This window comes from Mytilus trossulus, unplaced genomic scaffold (genome assembly GCF_036588685.1).
Source record: "Mytilus trossulus isolate FHL-02 unplaced genomic scaffold, PNRI_Mtr1.1.1.hap1 h1tg000103l__unscaffolded, whole genome shotgun sequence".
Lineage (NCBI taxonomy): Eukaryota > Metazoa > Mollusca > Bivalvia > Mytilida > Mytilidae > Mytilus > Mytilus trossulus.
This window is the reverse complement of record NW_026963296.1, coordinates 3365554-3384557: the sequence shown is the minus strand read 5'-3', so window position 1 is coordinate 3384557 and position 19004 is coordinate 3365554. Positions and strand designations below refer to the sequence as shown.

The 19004-nt window shown below is 32.4% G+C and overlaps 2 protein-coding genes across 2 annotated transcripts in view; both read left to right on the top strand.

Annotated features, from left to right (window-relative positions):
* LOC134699921 (uncharacterized) overlaps nucleotides 1–12835 on the top strand; it is a 29188-nt gene extending 16353 nt beyond the window's left edge. Inside the window, exons 6-7 of the mRNA XM_063561316.1 lie at nucleotides 1590–1649; nucleotides 12725–12835. Of these exons, the coding sequence (XP_063417386.1) occupies nucleotides 1590–1649; nucleotides 12725–12835 (171 nt within the window). The remainder of the gene's footprint in view (nucleotides 1–1589; nucleotides 1650–12724) is intronic.
* Nucleotides 12836–14402: 1567 nt separating this feature from the next.
* LOC134699996 (uncharacterized) lies at nucleotides 14403–15129 on the top strand. Its single transcript, XM_063561397.1, has 2 exons — nucleotides 14403–14727; nucleotides 15028–15129. The coding sequence occupies exons 1-2, from the start codon at nucleotides 14439–14441 to the stop codon at nucleotides 15075–15077; spliced, it is 339 nt and encodes a 112-aa protein (XP_063417467.1). The 5' UTR covers nucleotides 14403–14438; the 3' UTR covers nucleotides 15078–15129.
* Nucleotides 15130–19004: the final 3875 nt, after the last annotated feature.

The following is a 19004-nucleotide window of genomic DNA, read 5'->3' as shown; positions in this document are numbered from 1 at the left end:
TAGTTGTAGAACACTTACTAGAGGGCGAGATGAAATGATATTTTACTGGTTTTATGTGTAGTTTAGGTAACCAATACATAGTAGGGACCTTCAACATGTTCAACTGTTCAGAAGAGGCCTTAGCTGTGATTTGGTTATGATATGTTTGTATACTATATGACTCTCTGTGGAGTGCACAGGTTAGAATGCAGAAGAATTTAAAATGTCATTCTTAGAACATCCGTGTAGTATTAATGACACACCACCACCACATTGTTGGCTGTAGTTTACACGTCTTGATAAATGAAACACAAGGGTAAACAAAATAGAAGCAACACATAATAAAACCCTTTGTGCCAAATTTTGAAAATCTATTCAAAGCTGTGATAAAATTTATCATGATAAATTAATGAACTAGAAAAAATCTGTAATTAAGCATAAAGAAAAATATGTCCTATAAATGGAAAGTGTTCTTTTTTATTAAGTACATTTGAACAAAGGTTCATATCTAAAAAAAACTCTCAAAGCTGCAGTGTTAACTATTCATGTTATGATACGGTCTGAAAATGAAGGAATCAACATATAGGCTTACCGTGTATAATCCCTCGTATTATTAATGTTACTTGTAAGCATAAATGATATTTGTTAATTTTCATGATAGTTTCATTATCATGTCTGTTACCATAAAGTTAAAGAAGTCAATGCTTAATTGATCGGCCTTTCTAACAAATTGAAATTCTCATTTTCTAGTGACATAAATTTCCCCGTCTTTAGTCCTAGATCCGCTTTTTTAGAGTTTTTGTTAAGAAGTTATTATCCTGAATATCTATGAAATATTTCCCACTGGGCATTAGTCAAAAATTATTATATCAACTATCATCATGATTAAAAATTTGGAGATACATGTATTGTTACTGAAGTTTTGTCTTATTCATATGAACAAGTTTTACTCGGGCAAAACATAAAATACAAAACAGATATAATGCAAGAGCACGAACCCCTTCAAATTAAGTCATTATTTCGTTATAGATAAATCCTAAATTGAAACGTCATTCTTGTCTTTGGTACTTATAATGTGACATTATACAAATGCTTTTCATGTCAAACCTAAATCTGGCCAGTCAGGTTTTCTCATTTCAATTGTTTGGCATCTTGTTATGTTGAGGACATTTTAGCTTGCTATGCAGTTTTGGTTTCGCTCATTATTGAAAGTTGTAAGGCGACATTTAATTGGTATTATATAAGTCATGTGGTTTCTTGTGGATAGTTACATAGGATATCATACCATATCTCTTGAATTTATATTTAGTTAGCTCATATCATCTTCATTTGTTTATTGCCACCATATACATTCTGACTTTTCTCAAGGTAACTATGAGTTTCCGAACTTATTTGTTTTATCAAACCGCTGATAAAATTATGTGTTGCATGCTTTATCAATATGTTGAACCCTGTAAATGAATTTTTACTCCTCTGTCCATGAAAAACAGGATGAATAGAAATAATAAGTATCATCCACATTACTTAGTTTTCTGTCAAAATTAAATAATTTCATAAGGGTTACCAATTTTATGTTGTTTTTATAACTAAACAGGATTTGTTGATTACAGGTGCGTGTCCGTGTCCAAGCTGGTAAGAGAGAGCAATCAAGTGGATGCAGTTTGAGAGAGGTATATAATATCACTATAATGCTTTTTGCATATAATAGATTTACAGTTAATGAAATTAAACGTTTGAAATGTTTGAAAAAAGTTATGCTTGTAAAACAAGTTGCAGGTTCAACATAAATGGGGGAAAAAATATTAAAAATTTTCCTCTAAATACTATCGTTTGATTGTAAGAAGCTTCTGTCCAAGTTTGGTAAAAATCGAGGACGGTTTATGAATCTAATAAATGTTTTAAAAACTTTTAACTGCAGACTGTATGTAATGTTAACTGGAAGAAAAACTAAGTCCATTTATAAGTAATATACGGAAAAACAGGAAATATTTTTTTATAAAATTTCCTTCTAGATGAAAGCATTTGATCATACACAAGTTTCTGTCCAAGTTTGGTACAAATCCAGGATAGTTTAAGAAAGTTATGTTTTTAAACTTTAACCACAAGGTGAATGTAATGTTAACTGGCAGAAAAACTAAGTCCATTTATAAGTAAAATATGGATAAAAAGGATTTTCTTATTACATTATTTACTTCTGGATACTATCTTATGATCATAAACAAGCTTCTGTCAAAGTTTGGTAGAAATCCAGTATAGTTTAAGAAAGTTATTAAAATTTCAAAAACTTGACGACGACGGAATGTAGGATCACTTAGTCTAGCTTTTTCGACTAAAGTCGAAGGCTCGACAAAAATGAGGAAAAGCAATGGACATATGTCAGATGGAAACTTCAGAACATGATGCATCTGTATACAGGGAAGAACTATCCAGGTTTTTTCCTTCTGTAATAATAAACTTTATATATAGAACAAAAGCTATATGCATCAATGTTGACAACAAAATAAAAATACTGATTAGCTACATGTATACAATTATTCTGTGCTAAATTTCAATTACAGATAAAATCAAAATGAGATATTTAGAAAAAAAACTCAACCGTGTCATTTATGAATTTGAGTATCTCATCAGTGGACGACTTCATAGGTCTCTGTCTGTTGATCCTTAGGTGTTGGTTTTAGATGTGGATGCTAGACCAATGTTGAACATACTGCACACTTCACATTTTATGATTGTGACGCTATGTGTGTCGGTTTCCATTATATTAACTCAGCATCTCATTTTTGTCGAGCTTGAGACTTTTGTCGCAAAAGACATAGCGATCCTGCATTCATACCTGTCAACCTATGACAATGAAAATGCAGGTGATGACCTGCATAGAAGAATAAAATCTCAGGTCATACTGCGTACAAACTTTTCGAGCTGAATTTCAGTGTTTAGGGAACATTTTTCTTATAATTTACATCAAAGTTTCCAAAACATATCCACAGGGTTAAGAAATTTGAAATGTTATTTCATTGCACTTGAAGGCCATTGATAGATCAAATTTATGTTGGCATAATTTTTTTTTTTTATATTTCTAACTTATGATTCATGTCCATTGCTACATTTCTGCAGGATTTATCATGTGAACATATCAGATGTTGATATTCGAAAATAAAAAGATAAAGTTAAACAATTAAAAGAGGTATAGATGAAAAAAGTAATTTTCAAAATTTTTAATTGTTCTAAGGCAGAAAAATAAGTAAAAGTATTATTCTGATATGTTTTTGCATTCAATTCATTTCAGATTAAATCTGTTTACAAAAAAAACATAAGTTTAAGGAGAATATTGTGAGATGACAAAAAAAGGAAGTAACTCAAGTTGTTTTAAAAACAACTTTGAAATACACAAATTATTTACGACCTAAGTCTAAGGTAATTGGTGTTACTTAACAGTGTGTTTGACACCAAAGTGAAGCCATGCACTGAAATTGGTCACTTGATTTGAGTTTACACAGGTAGTTGAACTTCTTGTCCAGGAAGAATAACGAATTTACCGGTTATTTCAAAAGAAAATCACTTACGAAATCAGTCTGAAAGCTTAGAAATCCGGGTGAAAACGGATTATCTTTCGAATTCCCGGGTTATTTGGTCATACTGCGGGTGTCCTGGGTGACCTCTAAGAATTGTGAAAATCTCGGGTCACACCCGCAGGTTCCGGGTAAGTTGACAGGTATGTACATTCCATCGGCGGTAGCAGCGTCAACAAATATTCACTCTGTGGTTAAAGTTTTTGAGATTTCTACCAAACTTGGACAGAAGCTTGTTTATGATCATAAGAAAGTATCCAGAAGTAAATGTTATAAAAATAAAATTCCATTTTTTCCGTATTTTACTTATAAAATGGTCTTAGTTTTTCTGCGAGGAAACATTACATTCACTCTGTGGTTAAAGTTTTTAAAATTTTAATAACTTTCATAAACTATCCTTGATTTGTACCAAACTTGGACAGAAGCTTGTTTATGATCATAAGATAGTATCAAGAAGAAAATTTTGTAAAAATAAATTTCCACTTTTCCATATTTTACTTATAAATGGACTTAGTTTTTTGCCAGAAACGAAACATTCACTCTGTGGTTTAATTACGTTTTTAACTTTTTTATAATGTTCTTAAACTATGATCCTGGATTTCTACCAAACCTGGACAAAAGCTTGTTTCTGATCATAAGATATTATTCAGAAGTAAATTTTGTTAAAAACAAAATCCACTTTTTCCGTATTCTACTTATAAATGGACTTGGATTTTTACAAACTTGGAAGCTTCTTTCAATCAAAAGACAGTATCGAGAGGGAATTGTTATTGATGTTTTTCCTCATTTTTGATGTGTCTGACACTGGGTTCCCAAAACCCTTACGAATTTTTAGCTTACCTGGCCCATAGGGCCAAGTGAGCTTTCCTCATCACTTGGTATCCATTGTACATTGTCTGTTGTCGTGGACTCTTAAAAAAATCTTCTCCTCTGAAACTACTGGGTGAAATATAACCAAACTTGGCCACAATCATCATTGGGATAATCTAGTTTTAAAAAACGTGTCCGATGACCTGGCCTGCCAACCAAGATGGCCGAAATGGCTTAAAATTGAACATTGGAGGAAAATGTAAGTTTTGTCTATTTTTAGCTCACCTTTCCAAGGAATTGCCATCGCTTGGCGACCATCGATGTCCGTTGTCGTCGTCCGTCCGTTGTAAACTATTTCAAACCTCTTCTCCTCTGAAACTGCTGAACCAATTCCAACCAAACTTAAGCTGAATGATCCTTAGGGTATCTAGAATAAAGTTTGTGTTTTATTTTCTGTTTCGTCAAAAACATGGCCGCCATGGCTACAATTTTTCAGATGTATCTAACAAGTTAAACAGCCCATGTTTGGCTGCTGCCACTAAATTGGTAATTTTAAGGAAATTTTGCAGTATTTGGTTATTATCTTGAATATTATTATAGATAAAGATAAACTGTAAACAGCAAAAATGTTCAGCAAAGAAAGATCTACAAATAAGATTAGATGACCACAATTTTTAATTGACTCCATAAGGAGTAATTTCCCTTTAAGGACAATTTTACACAATTTGTTTATCATGTTTTATAACTTTAAAAAATCTTCTCCTATGAAACTGCTGAACAAAATGAAACCAAACTTAAGCTGAATGAATCTTAGGTTATCTAGAATAAAGTTTGTGGTTTTTTTTTCCCTCAGAAAACATGGCCGCCATGGCTTAAAATAGAACATAGGGGTAAGATGCAGTTTTTGGCTTATATCTCAAAAACTAAAGCATTTAAAGCAACTCTGAAATGGGGTAAAAGTGTTCATTAGGTGAAGTTCTATCAGTCCTGAAAATTTCAGATGAATCTAATAACCCATTGTTGGGTTGCTGCCACTAAGTTGGTAATTTTAGGAAATTTTGCAGTTTTTGGTTATTGTCTTGAAAATTATTATAGATAGATAAACTGTAAACAGCAACAATGTTCAGCAAAATAAGATCTACAAATAAGTTTAATGTGACCAAAACTGTCAATTGATCCCTTAAGGAGTTATTGCCCTTTAAAGAAAATTTTTCACAATTTGTTCATCTAGTTTGCTTATTTTAAAAAAACTTCTCCTTTGAAACTGCTGAATCAATTTCAGCCAAACTGGGGCTGAATGAGTGTCAGAGTATCTAGTATAAATTTTGTATTTTATTTCCTTGAACGTCAAGAAACATAGCCACTATGGCTAAACATAGGGGTAAAATGCTTTTGTTTGCTTTTGAAGAAAATATGACAGATAAAAAGAACATTTAAATGGCATTTTCAAGCCACTCAATATATATTGAAAAGCAAAAGGAATCATTGATGAAAGGTTTAAGCCAAAAATTACAGGTGAGCGATTCAGGCCCTTGAGAGCCTATTGATTTGAAATGTGAAATTTGATAGTGAAATTTTATAAATAGAGAAAATCTGACTAGTGCAAAAATGTTCGAAATGTTAAGCTCTACCAATTGTTCATATATGAAAAACTGTCTTAAGATGACTTTTTATAGGAGGTATTGCCCTTAAGACGAAGTGTACATAATTAACTACTCCACAGATTTTTTTTTAATTTTACATATGGATTCTGCTTGTAAAAATACATCAGAAAATAAAATAAAAAAATTGGAAACCGTTTTCGTTTTTCAGATACAAGCTGTTATCATTAACAGTATGATACGCCAAAAATATGAAGGATATAAAGGGAAAATCATAAAAATTGGCAGATAGTTTTACTTTATTAAGATTTTCTAATTCGTTATTCCACAGATTTTGTTTAAAATCGATATACGATTAAAAAAAAAATGAACGACAAATCCATTGGTGCAAAGCAAGTCCTTAACAACCGTGCTAGTTTCAAGCTATATTCTGTGGAAGTTTGATTTTTAGCGGAAAAAAATAAAAAAATATTTGGCGGCGTTATTCATAAAATTGAGAATGGAAATGGGGAATATGTCAAAGCCGAAGGCCACCAATGGGTCTGTAACACAGCGAAAAAATCCCGCACCCGGAGGTTGGCTTCAGCTGGCCCTAAATTAAAATTAGTACTAGTTCAGTGAAAATGGACGTCATACTTAACTCCAAAACAAATAAATTTGCTTGCTGTTCGGTGTGAGCCAAGGCTCCGTGTTGAGGGCTGTACTTTGACCTATAATGGTTTACTTTTACAAATTGTGACTTGAATGAATAGTTGTCTCATTGGCACTCATACCACATCTTCTTATATCTATAACATTAAAAGAACATACAAGACTTAAACAAAGACCAGAGGCTCCTGATTTGGGACAGGTCTACTGTAAAGTCACCACAACTTACTCTATTTAATGCTATTATACCGTACAGTGTCGTAACAAAATGGTGAGTGTTTATAACCAATTTTCCTGATTATTGCAAATGCTCAAGCATAATCAATTGATAAGGAAATAAACTGACTACTTTTCATGAATATTTTTGCTGCATGTTTGTATTTAAAAAAGGAAATATAATTTTCTGCATATTTTCATCCTAACTATTTCGGGTGCTATATATTTGAGGTATTGCACACAAACCCATTGTATTTGTGAGGATCAGACACGTGCACGTGACACAATTTTGCAATTTTATTTAAAAAATTTCCTGTCTCGATCGCTTTCCCGTTTCTTTTAATACACGACAAAGCATGATATAATGTTTGCTGGAGTTTCAGTAATAAGGGAAATAGTAAGGGCTCTGCCGAATGGCAGACGCCCTATAGTGATCAGTCTGTCCGTCCGTCCGTCCATCCGTAACAAATTGTGTCCACTTTATATCTAGAGAACCATTATGATTTCAAAGTTTATACTTGACATGTATATTAACCAACACCAGAGGGTGTGTCATAATGTTTGTACAAATTCCTAGGTCAAAGGTAAAAAATTTTGGTTTCAGTTGAGAACCCCATGTCCTATTGTAAAGATCGTGTCCACTCTATATCTTGAGAACTGTTATGATTTCAAAGTTTATACTTGACATGTATATTAACCAACACCAGAGGGTGTGTCAAAATGTATGTCAACTTTCTAGGTCAAAAGTCAAGGTCAAAAACTTTGGTTTCAGTTGACAACACCATGTCATATGGTAAAGATCTTGTCAGCTCTATATCTTGAGAACCATTATGAATTCAAAGTTTATACCCGACATGTATATAAACCAACACCAGAGGGTGTGTCATAATTTATGTACAACTTCCTAGGTCAAAGGTCAAGGTCAAAAACTTTGGTTTCAGTTGACGACCCCATGTTTGGTAAAGATACAATTTTTTTAACACACATTATTCACAGCGGGCCCCACAGAGATGGCTTCCATCTCAATGGTATCTAGTTTCTTGTACCATTATTTGTTAAATATCCACATACACGGCTCCCCCCAAAAAAAAAACTGTGATCTGCATATTATCTTGAGAATTTTTATGGCTGGTATCAGATCAAATGAAGAACCCGCATGTGAATTTCAACAAAATAAGACAGATCGGAGTTTTTATTTAACTTCCCGTAGCACAGATCATTCCCAGTGTCATGCCTTAGCATTGTGTATAGTGTAATGCTATAGCATTGTGTATAGTGTAATGCTATAGCAATGTGTATAGTGTTAATGCTATAGCATTGTGTATAGTGTAATGCTATAGCATTGTGTATAGTGTAATGCTATAGCAATGTGTATAGTGTAATGCTATAGCATTGTGTATAGTGTAATGCTATAGCAATGTGTATAGTGTAATGCTATAGCATTGTGTATAGTGTAGTGATATAGCATTGTGTATAGTGTAATGGTATAGCATTGTGTATAGGGTAATGCTAAAGCTTTGTGTATAGTGATATGCTATAAATGTACTAGTGTAATATACTATAAATGTGCTGATGAAATGCTATAAGAATGTACCAAGGGCGATGTTATGAGAATGTATCCATCCAGTATGATTCTAAAAAAAATGTACCTAGTGTAATTTTATTAGAATGTACCTAGTGTAATGCATAGAGACTGTTCATAATGTAATGCTATACGAGTTTACCTAGTGTAGTGCCATACGAGTTATGCCATCACTTGGCGTCCGTCATCGTCGTAAACTATTTCAAGAATCTTATTCCCTGAAACTGCTGGGCAAAATACCTTCAAACTTTAACTGAATGTTCCTTAGGGTATTTCAGTTTATAAATTGTGTCTCAAGTTTTAATCTATCAACAAACATGGCCGCTTTTGCTAAAATTAGAACATGGGGGTCAAATGCAGTTTTTGACTTATATCTCAAAAACTAAAAGAAGTTGGAGCAAACTTGAAAGGTAGTTAAAGGGATAAATAGGTAAAATTCTATCTACTATGAAATTTTCAGGCCAATTGGAGAACCAATTATTGGGTTACTGTCAGAAGTAATTTATTTTTTGGAAATTGTACAGTTTTGTTTACGACCACAAAAAAAATTGCAGTCGTATATTGGTATCACGTCGTCTGCGTCCAAAGACATTTGGTGTCCGGACAAGAATTTTAGTTTTAAATGTATGGATCTCTATGAAATTTAACCAAAAGGTTCAATACCACAAAAGGAAGGTTGGAACTGTTTTTGGGGGTGATGGTCCCAACGGTTTAGCAAAAAGGGGCCAAAACAAGCATTTTTCTAGTTTCAGGACAATAAATTGTGCATAAGTATTTTGATTGCTCTGAAATTGTACCACAAGGTGCAATACCGCAAGTAGAAGGTTGGGATTCATTTTGGGAGTAATTGCCCAAACCGTTTAGGCGTTAGGGGCAAAAAAGGGTCTAAAACAGCATTTTTCTAGTTTTCAGACAATAACTTGTGTTTAAGTGTATGGATGTCTCTTAATTTTACCACATTTTACAAATAGAAAATTTCTTCAAATTAATTTTTTTGGGAAGAGGAGGGGCAAACAAATTTTGAAGGGGTCAATCTTTTTTTCCTCAAGATTTAAAAAATTGTCAATTTCCAAAGAAAAAAATGGAGGTAACTTATTTTGCTAATCCTTTATATATAGTCTGAAAACAGATTTACTAAGTATTGTGCAACAGCACAGTGTATTGTGCAACAGCAAGAAATCTTCAATTGAATATAAATTCAAATCATACAACCAATTTCAAGTTCTTTGACAACATTTATTCTGTGTCAGAAACCTATAATGTGTATACTATTTAATTACAATCCAAATTCAGACCTGTATCAAGCTTGAATATTGTGTCCATTTTTGCCCCAACTGTTCAGGGTTGGACCTCTGTGGTCATATCCGGCTGCGCTTGGGGAAGCAGTTTATTGGTTTTTATCTTTAAAATTATAGTAGATAGAAAGAAAGTGTAAATAAGAAAAATATTCAGCTTAGTAAGATCTACAAAGAAGTCTGCATGATCAAATTGTCAATTGACCCCTTAAGGAGTCATTACCCTTGAAACACATTTTTTTACATTTTTTTTTGTGTCTATAACTTTTTATAAAATCTTCTCCTGAAACTACTTGAAATTTGAAATGACACTTTTATAGAATTTATGGAAAAATCTATTGTCGAACATTTTGACAGCCTAGCTACCTGAAATGAAGTGGGTGTACCCAATTATTATAGGCAACCATACGGCCTTCAGCAATGAGAAAAATCCATAACATATAGTCAGCTATAAAAGGCCCCAACAGTGTATACATTATTTTCTTCACCCCCGAAAGTCTTTTATGATACGTTTGTGAGTGACTTGGTCCAGTTTATACACCAATAAATTCCTATAAAAATGTGTTTAATCCTTATAGTTCTTTAAAATTTGAGATGAGGAATTTAATTTCCACACTCTTAACCTCTATCACACGTAAATTGTATATTTGTGTCATTGAATTGGCCTGGCGCATAAATATATTTTTTGGTTAACGCCAAATAAAAAGTACTCAATAAAATTAGCTATCTGATGGAAAGTAAACTGCAAAAATATCTTATTATAATTCAATCTAAATTTAGAGGATCCAAAATTGCTACAGAATCAGTGACCAAAAAACAATTAAAATAGGGAAATATCAAAAATTGTATATGAACAAATATGCAGTAGCATTTCTTTGTATATATACTGTCATTTAACAATACTATTGAAGAATTGTTTTATTATTTCGATATAATTGTAAAAGATGAATTTTATATTTGTAAAAACGCTAATGAATGTTTTTGTGTTTGTTTTTTAATTCAAGGATGAACACAAAGTGAAAATAAATATTTTTACGTCAACGCCATCTTGATACATTGGTTACAAAAAGTAGTTCGGTCAACGTCGGCTATCGAAAAATAAATAACGTCAAGAGCCTCTACCGGAAGCCCTCTCAACCATTCATATACATGTATTCCCTAATATGCAAATCATCTAAGAATTATATTAGTATTAAAGTTCCATTTTTTATTCAAAATTTAAGGGAAGAAGTATAAATGACCAAAAGGGTGATGCAATGTTTATTCAACTGTTTGATGTATTTATCATCTAAGATGAGTATTTTGTATCCTATTCAACTGTTTGATGTGTTTATCATCTAAGATGAGTATTTTGTATCCTATTCAACGGTTTGATGTGTTTGTCATCTAAGAGGAGTATTTTGTATCCAATTCAACTGTTTGATGTGTTTATCATCTAAGATGAATATTTTGTATCCTATTCAACGGTTTGATGTGTTTATCATCTAAGAGGAGTATTTTGTATCGTATTCATCTGTTTGATGTGTTTATCATCTAAGAGAGGTATTGTGTATCCTATTCAACTGTTTGATGTTTTATCATCTAAGAGGAGTATTTTGTATCCTATTCAACTCTTTGATGTGTTTATCATCAAAGAGGAGTATTTTGTATCCTATTCAACGGTTTGATGTGTTTATCATCTAAGAGGAGTATTTTGTATCCTATTCAACGGTTTGATGTGTTTATCATCTAAGAGGAGTATTTTGTATCCTATTCAACGGTTTGATGTGTTTATCATCTAAGAGGAGTATTTTGTATCCTATTCAACTGTTTGATGTTTTATCATCTAAGAGGAGTATTTTGTATCCTATTCAACGGTTTGATGTGTTTATCATCTAAGATGAGTATTTTGTATCCTATTCAACGGTTTGGTGTGTTTATCATCTAAGAGGAGTATTTTGTATCCTATTCAACGGTTTGATGTGTTTATCATCTAGGAGGAGTATTTTGTATCCTATTCAACGGTTTGATGTGTTTATCATCTAAGAGGAGTATTTTGTATCCTATTCAACGTTTTGATATGTTATCATCTAAGAGGAGTATTTTGTATCCTATTCAACTGTTTGATGTGTTTATCGGTAATTCGTATATTTTCCCTTTGATCTTACTGCCTAATATTTTGGAGTATCAACGTACTGGCTGTATCACTGAAAATATTAGGCAATACATTGTGTGACGTCATAATTACCGATAAACAGAATAATAAGTAGTTCCGTTTTTTATACTGACTATATCATGTGGAATATCTTAACTCGCCCTAACGGGTTCGTCTAGATATTCCACATGATATAGTAAGTATCAAAAACGAAACTACCTATTATTCTATATTTATCATATAAGAGGAGTATTTTGTATCATATTCAACGGTTTGATGTGTTTGAGCTTTTAATTTTGCTATTTGATAAGGGACTTTCCGTTTTGAAATTTTCTTAGAGTTCAGTATTCATTTGTTGTTATTTTACTTTTTATGCAGATGAGATGAATATTTGATCATATATTGGTCCACATATTCTGTCATGATGCAGATTATGCAAAATTATTTCAAATAACCAGATTATGAAAACAACAACAATGGTCAGCCTACAAAATTTCACAAATGACAATTATAACCCAAGTCAATTGAATGACCCTATAAATGACTATTTTTGAGTAATTGTCATGTTTTGTTTCTTGTTTTTTTGAAAACTACAAAGAAAATTAGACCAAAATAATCATCAATACAAGATGTTCCGAAAGTATATTATGTCTGAAACCATAGGATGTCTACTGAAGGAGTTATTGCCAATAAATGACGATTTTTCACAAAATCAGTGGTTTTTTTTGGCTAATTCTATCAATAAGAAAGTTAGAAAGATCAAAAACTATCAACAGCAAAAGTAATCTGATAAAACATCTACACAAATCTTCAAAACTCGAAAATTGCTCAGTTAAAACATAACTAAATTTAATAACCTTAGTCATGTTAGTGGACCATTTCATTTTCAGTGGGAGGTTTTTGTTTTTGCTGATAGAATATTCATTATACCAATATGTGGAATGTACAATTACTCAGCCAATTCCGGTCAGAATGGGGACATTAAATTCGATGCCTCATGAAAAGAGGTTGCCACGCTTTCTGCACGTTAAAAACCTTTGTTTCGACTCTGAGGAATCATTAGGTGGCATGTTGTAAGGCAAAATTTTTGTCCCAATCTAATATACTCTCATTTTCCATTGGCAGTCCAAATTGCCACAATCTTCATCTCGGAAGGCCTCTATTATAGGAACCATCAATTGCAGTTACTGTGAATTTGTTCTCGTCCAGAACATGCATAAAATATTTGCCACTGGACGTTAGCAACCAACATCAATCAATCAATCATTTTCAAAATTCTTTTTTCACCTATTATTTCTTATTTGTCGAGCCTGTGACTTTTGTCGCAAAAGCGAGACATAGCGATCCTACATTCCGACGTTGTCGTCGGTGGCGTCTACAAATATTCACTCTGTGGTTAAAGTTTTTAAAATTAACTATCCTGGATTTCTACCAACCTTGGACATAAGCTTGTTTATGATCATAAGATAGTATCCAGAAGTAAATTTTGTAAAAAAAATTTTGTAAAAAAAAAATCCTTTTTATCCGTATTTTACTTATACATGGACTTAGTTTTTTTCTGCCAGTTAACATTACATTCACCCTGTGGTTAATTTTTTTTTAAATTTTAATAACTTTCTTAAACTATGATCCTGGATTTTTACTTGGACAGAAGCTTGTTTATGATCAACAGCTAGTATCTAGAAGGAAATTTTGTAAAAATGTATTTTCTGTTTTTCCGTATATTACTTATAAAAAGACTTAGTTTTTCTTCCAGTTAAAATTACATACAGTCAAGTTTTTATAATATTTATTAGATTCATAAACCATCCTGGATTTTTACCAAACTTGGACATAAGCTTCTTACAATCAAAAGATAATATCTAGAGGAAAATTTTTAATAATTTGTTCCCCATTTTTGTTCAGCCTGCGACTAACAGCAAAAGTAGGCGAGACACTGGGTTCCGCGGAACCCTTACAAATTTTAGTACTTAAAGTCATAAGAAACCTCAAATCAAAAAAAAATAATACATATGTTTTTTATAACTCAATGGATAGTTTTCATTATAAAACTTATGTACATATACTTTTTTCTGAAGAAAATTCTTTAATTTATTTATAGTTAGAAGAAGTTTACTTTATTTTAATTGCTTCCTTCCAGGACTGGCTTGAGACAGGCACAACCAGAATGTGGCGACCCTCCCCCCCCCCCCCCCCTACCATGGGACAGTGGTGTAACATTTTAACATAACAAACTATAAAAAATATTTTGCAAAGGGCTTAACTCATCAGATGGATTCAAAGCAGAAATACAACTTACAAAAACACAGAGTGGACGTGGCAGGGTACTTACAGGTCCCCAAAACAAAAAGACACTAATAACAGATCTGAGAGTAGCCTTATTCACGATTATGTTGGCCTTTTACATACTTTACGTAACAATTCTATATTTTTTTTCAGTTCACCAAAGAGCAGATTAATTTTACAAAGATGGGAATAATTGTGCTTAATATTCTTGCTGATGCTTCATATGACCTACTAAAACCAGATAAACCAAATCTACGTCCGAGAAGCGATTGTGATATAACATACTTGTACCAGGAGCACTTTAAACTAAAAAAACATATGCCAACTAATGGATGGGGAGGGATGAGGCAAGTTGATCAGGTTACAGGCATAGCTGTTGGAGATGATATTGAGCGCATAAGACTGACAAGGAATGAACTACAACACTCAAAAGAATTTGAACTTGGAGATACACGTTTTGTTGAGTTGTGTAACATATTAACTGATCTTTTAAAACGGTTTGATCTACTTAACAAACCAGCAAGACTTTATACAGATCAACTTAATGAAATTATGGCTAAAACTATGTCTGCTCAGGAAGTTCAATCAATTGAAAATGAAATATTAGGTAAATATGATTTGAACAATTGGAATTCGTATCTTCTTTAAAACCAAAATGTGTGCTCAAAGTTCGTTATGGTTTTATTCATATTTCTTTGCCCCGTATAAGTGTATGTATATAACCTTAAGTATTAAGCAGACAGTTTGTTTCCAGAAACGTGTTTAATTAGCTGATAATTATTACAGCTTCTTTTACTACTGGTCCAAACAAACTGGCTTTATCTGCAAAACTTGTAATTTTGAAGTAGAATTTCAACTGTAACTTATTTTATCTGTGCAGTCTTGATTTATTTTATTTTTATTTCAGGAATGGATATTACAGTTGAAATAGTGAACCCGATGAAAGTTCAACCTTAATAAAGAATTATCTCCTCCTCACGATTTTTATTGCAAACAGTTATTTTTGGCACTTTATTAGAAATTAGCATACCAACATATTGACTGTAGATCACCAATCATTTATGACTAGAATGCCGTCTCTGGAGTATAGAAGTAATGCGGCCAATTATAGTTAGTTCATAAATTTTATTGATAGAAAGAAATTTCCAAGATGACATAGTGAACCTAACTGTCTATTCATAGCGTTGAAGAAAGTAATGGCTGAGATAAAATAGTGGACCAATCTTAATATTCGTAGAATTATAGAAAGTAATGGTCTAGATGAGAAAGTGGACCGGACCATATTCGAAATTGTGGACTAAATTTTAAAAGGGAACCGATATTGTACTGTTTTAGTATTATAATAATTTAATTACATGCAGCAAACATGGTATGTGAATATTATACAATTACCAATACTTAAATCATTATGTACATAACAATTAATATTTGTTTATAAATATGTTTTGTGTGTTATATATTAATGAAATGAAATGTTCAGTCATAGGAAATGTGTATAGTACAGAGACAAAACAAGAACACATTAAAAAAAAACATCCTGTTTATATTTATCGGAATTATATATAAATTATTTTAATGTTTTTGTTTTTTTTCAGAATTTAATGTAGATAGTCGACCTTATAAGTCATATTTAATATATTTACAGCTTTTGTAATCCTTGGCACGAATACATGTATGTAGATAGTTGACCTCATTAGTCATCATTAGATATATTTATAACTTTTGTATACATGGTTAGTCTTCATTAAATATATTTATAGCTTGTGCATACTTGGTTAGTCATCATTAAATACATTTACACCTATCGTATACTTGGTTAGTTGTCATTAGATATATTTACAGCTTTTGTATACTTAGTTAGTCCTTACTAGGTATATATACATCTTTTGTATACTTGGTTAGTCATTACTAGGTATATATACATCTTTTGTATACTTGGTTAGTCATTACTAGGTATATCTACAGCTTTTGTATACTTGGTTAGTCATCATTAGATATATTTACATCTTTTGTATACTTAGTTAGTCCTTACTAGGTATATCTACAGCTTTTGTATACTTGGTTAGTCATTACTAGGTATATATACATCTTTTGTATACTTGGTTAGTCATTACTAGGTATATATACATCTTTTGTATACTTGGTTAGTCATTACTAGGTATATATACATCTTTTGTATACTTGGTTAGTCATTACTAGGTATATCTACAGCTTTTGTATACTTGGTTAGTCATCATTAGATATATTTACATCTTTTGTATACTTGATTAGTCATTACTAGGTATATCTACAGCTTTTGTATACTTGGTTAGTCATCATTAGATATATTTACATCTTTTGTATACTTAGTTAGTCCTTACTAGGTATATCTACAGCTTTTGTATACTTGGTTAGTCATCATTAGATATATTTAGCTTTTGTATACTTGGTTAGTCATTACTAGGTATATATACAGATTTTGTATACGTGGCCCGAATAAATTTATGGAGATAGTTGACCACATTAGTCATCATTTAATATATTTGCAGATTTTGTATATTACTTGGTTAGTCATCATTAGATATATTTCCAGCTTGTTTATACACAATGTTTGGTATAATTGCTAGACATTTGTCTATCTCAAGAGTAAATGGGGTATTCAAATATATTCTTTTCTGACAAGCAATTAAACCCATTCCATGTTGGGTCATTTGGCGGTGTGGGATGTATAAATACGCAGTCAGAATGGGGACATTAAACCCGTATCCTCGTAATGTTAGACTACCACAGTCTCTGCACGTTTAAGAACCCTTGCACTTTGAATTTGTACGTTCATAAGCCACACAAGGGTATCACATGTGCAGCAGGATTCCAAGCACCTGAGATCTGCACCTGTTTTTGGTAAAGTTGGGTTTTCTGAGTCTTGAGTTTTCTTTATAAAACTAAGGAGATGTGGTATGATTGCTAATGAGACAACTATGCAAAATTCAAATGTAGTAGATTTTAGCAATCATAGTCAATTGTACGGCCTTCAACAAGAAGAAAAACCATATCGTGAATTCGGCTATAAAAAGCCCTGACATGAAAAATATGAAACACTTCAATTGAGAAAACTAACGGCTCATATATAACAAAACAATTTGCGAAAAACAGATATGACAGACAAGAACCAACAACAACTACTGAACTATAGGCTCCTGATTGGGGACAAGCACATACAGAATGTGGCAGGACTAAACTAATTTGCTGGCACCAAACCCTACCCTAACCTGGAACAATGGTATAACAGCACAACGTAAGAACAAACTATAAAAATTAGTTGAAAAGTTTTGCATCGATCTGTCGGGTTAACAGATATAGGAAGATGTGGTATGAGTGCCAATGAGACAACTCTCTATCCAAATAACAATTTATAAAAGTAAACCATTATAGGTCAAGGTACGGCCTTGAACACGGAGCCTTGGCTCACACCGAACAGCAAGCTATAAAAGGCCCCAAAAATTAGTAATGTATAACCATCCAAACGGGAAAACCAACAGTCTAATCTATATAAAAACGAGAAACTAGATACACATATGAACTACATAAACAAACGACAACTACTGTACATCAGATTCCTGACTTAGGACAGGTGCACCATCAATTCGATACAAGGCAGAAAACATCTAACGAAAACACAGACCATACGTGGCAGATTATCTATACATTCCAAAACAAAAAAGACGCTAATTAAAGATCTGAGAGTACTGGCAGTGTTACTGACAGCTTGTTCAAAGCCAATAATAACTTTTAAAAAATCATGTTTCCATGTTTTCTTCATTTTTGCTCATTATCTTGATTACTATACAGAAACAACTTTTAAAGGCAAGAATCATGACCCAAGAACAGTATTTTGCTTTACAACAACAAAAAAATGAATATCATAAATTTCCGATTCAGGGCCAAGTGAGCTATTCATTCTCATCCATTGCCGTCCATCGTCCGTCCTACTCGATCGTCTATTAATAAAATGATGATCAACAAACAAGTCAGCATAGCAAAAATGTTAGTTGACTCCTCAGGCAGCAACCATTTGATTTTCGGGGGGGGGGGGGCGAATCCGGGTCCGTTCGCGCCCAATCATGTTCGCACCCACTCATATTCGCCCCCTTTCACTTTCGCACCCTACATGTTCGCGCCCAATTTTAATTGGTTTTCTGTTTAATAACTATAGCTTTTTAATCATGTTTAGGCAAGTGTATTTTTATATTTATTGTCATTGTCTCAAAATAAAGTGAGACAGCATTTTCTTTGTGTTTTGAATAAATCTTTATCATGTTTTGGATAGTGTATTGTTGAAGAAAAAAAATCCTATCTAAATAAAGTGGGATTCTGTCAACGTTTTATTCTGTGATGAATAACTCTAAATCATGTTTTGGTTAGTGTATTGCTACAACTTTGTCTCATTGACTTGTTTCAAAATAAAGTGAGATTTTGACTACGTTTTTTTTTGTGTGTTGTATAAATTTTATCATGTTTTGGTTATAATAGTGTATTGCTATATTTTATTGTTTCAGATCAAAGGGACCAAGCTTTTAAAAATAATTATCTTCTTTGTTTTTCGTTTAAAATCTTGAATGTTTTACTTACACCAAAGCAATTTTTAACACTAATTATGATTTTCCAATTATTGGGCGCGAACGGACCTTTGGTGCGAACGTGTAGGGTGCGAAAGTGTATTGGGCGCGAACGAACCTGATACCGGGGGGGGCTATGGGTTTTTTTGGGGAAAAAAAGTTTGTTTCCAGTTTTTGGAGAAAAAAATCATCTGTTTTTTACCCTGAGGAAAGGCGAAAAAAAAAGTTTGTCCGGAAAAAAACCCATATGTTTATATAACCCATAGTTATGAATTATATCTTAGTCTAG

What these genes read in the sequence shown, in the direction of transcription:
- LOC134699996 (XM_063561397.1), top strand. Translation starts at nt 14,439, where the DNA reads ATGCCAACTAATGGATGGGGAGGGATGAGGCAAGTTGATCAGGTTACA. An exon ending in AATTGAAAATGAAATATTAG is followed by an intron (nt 14,728 to 15,027) that starts GTAAATATGATT and finishes TTTTTATTTCAG; the next exon opens with GAATGGATATTACAGTTGAA.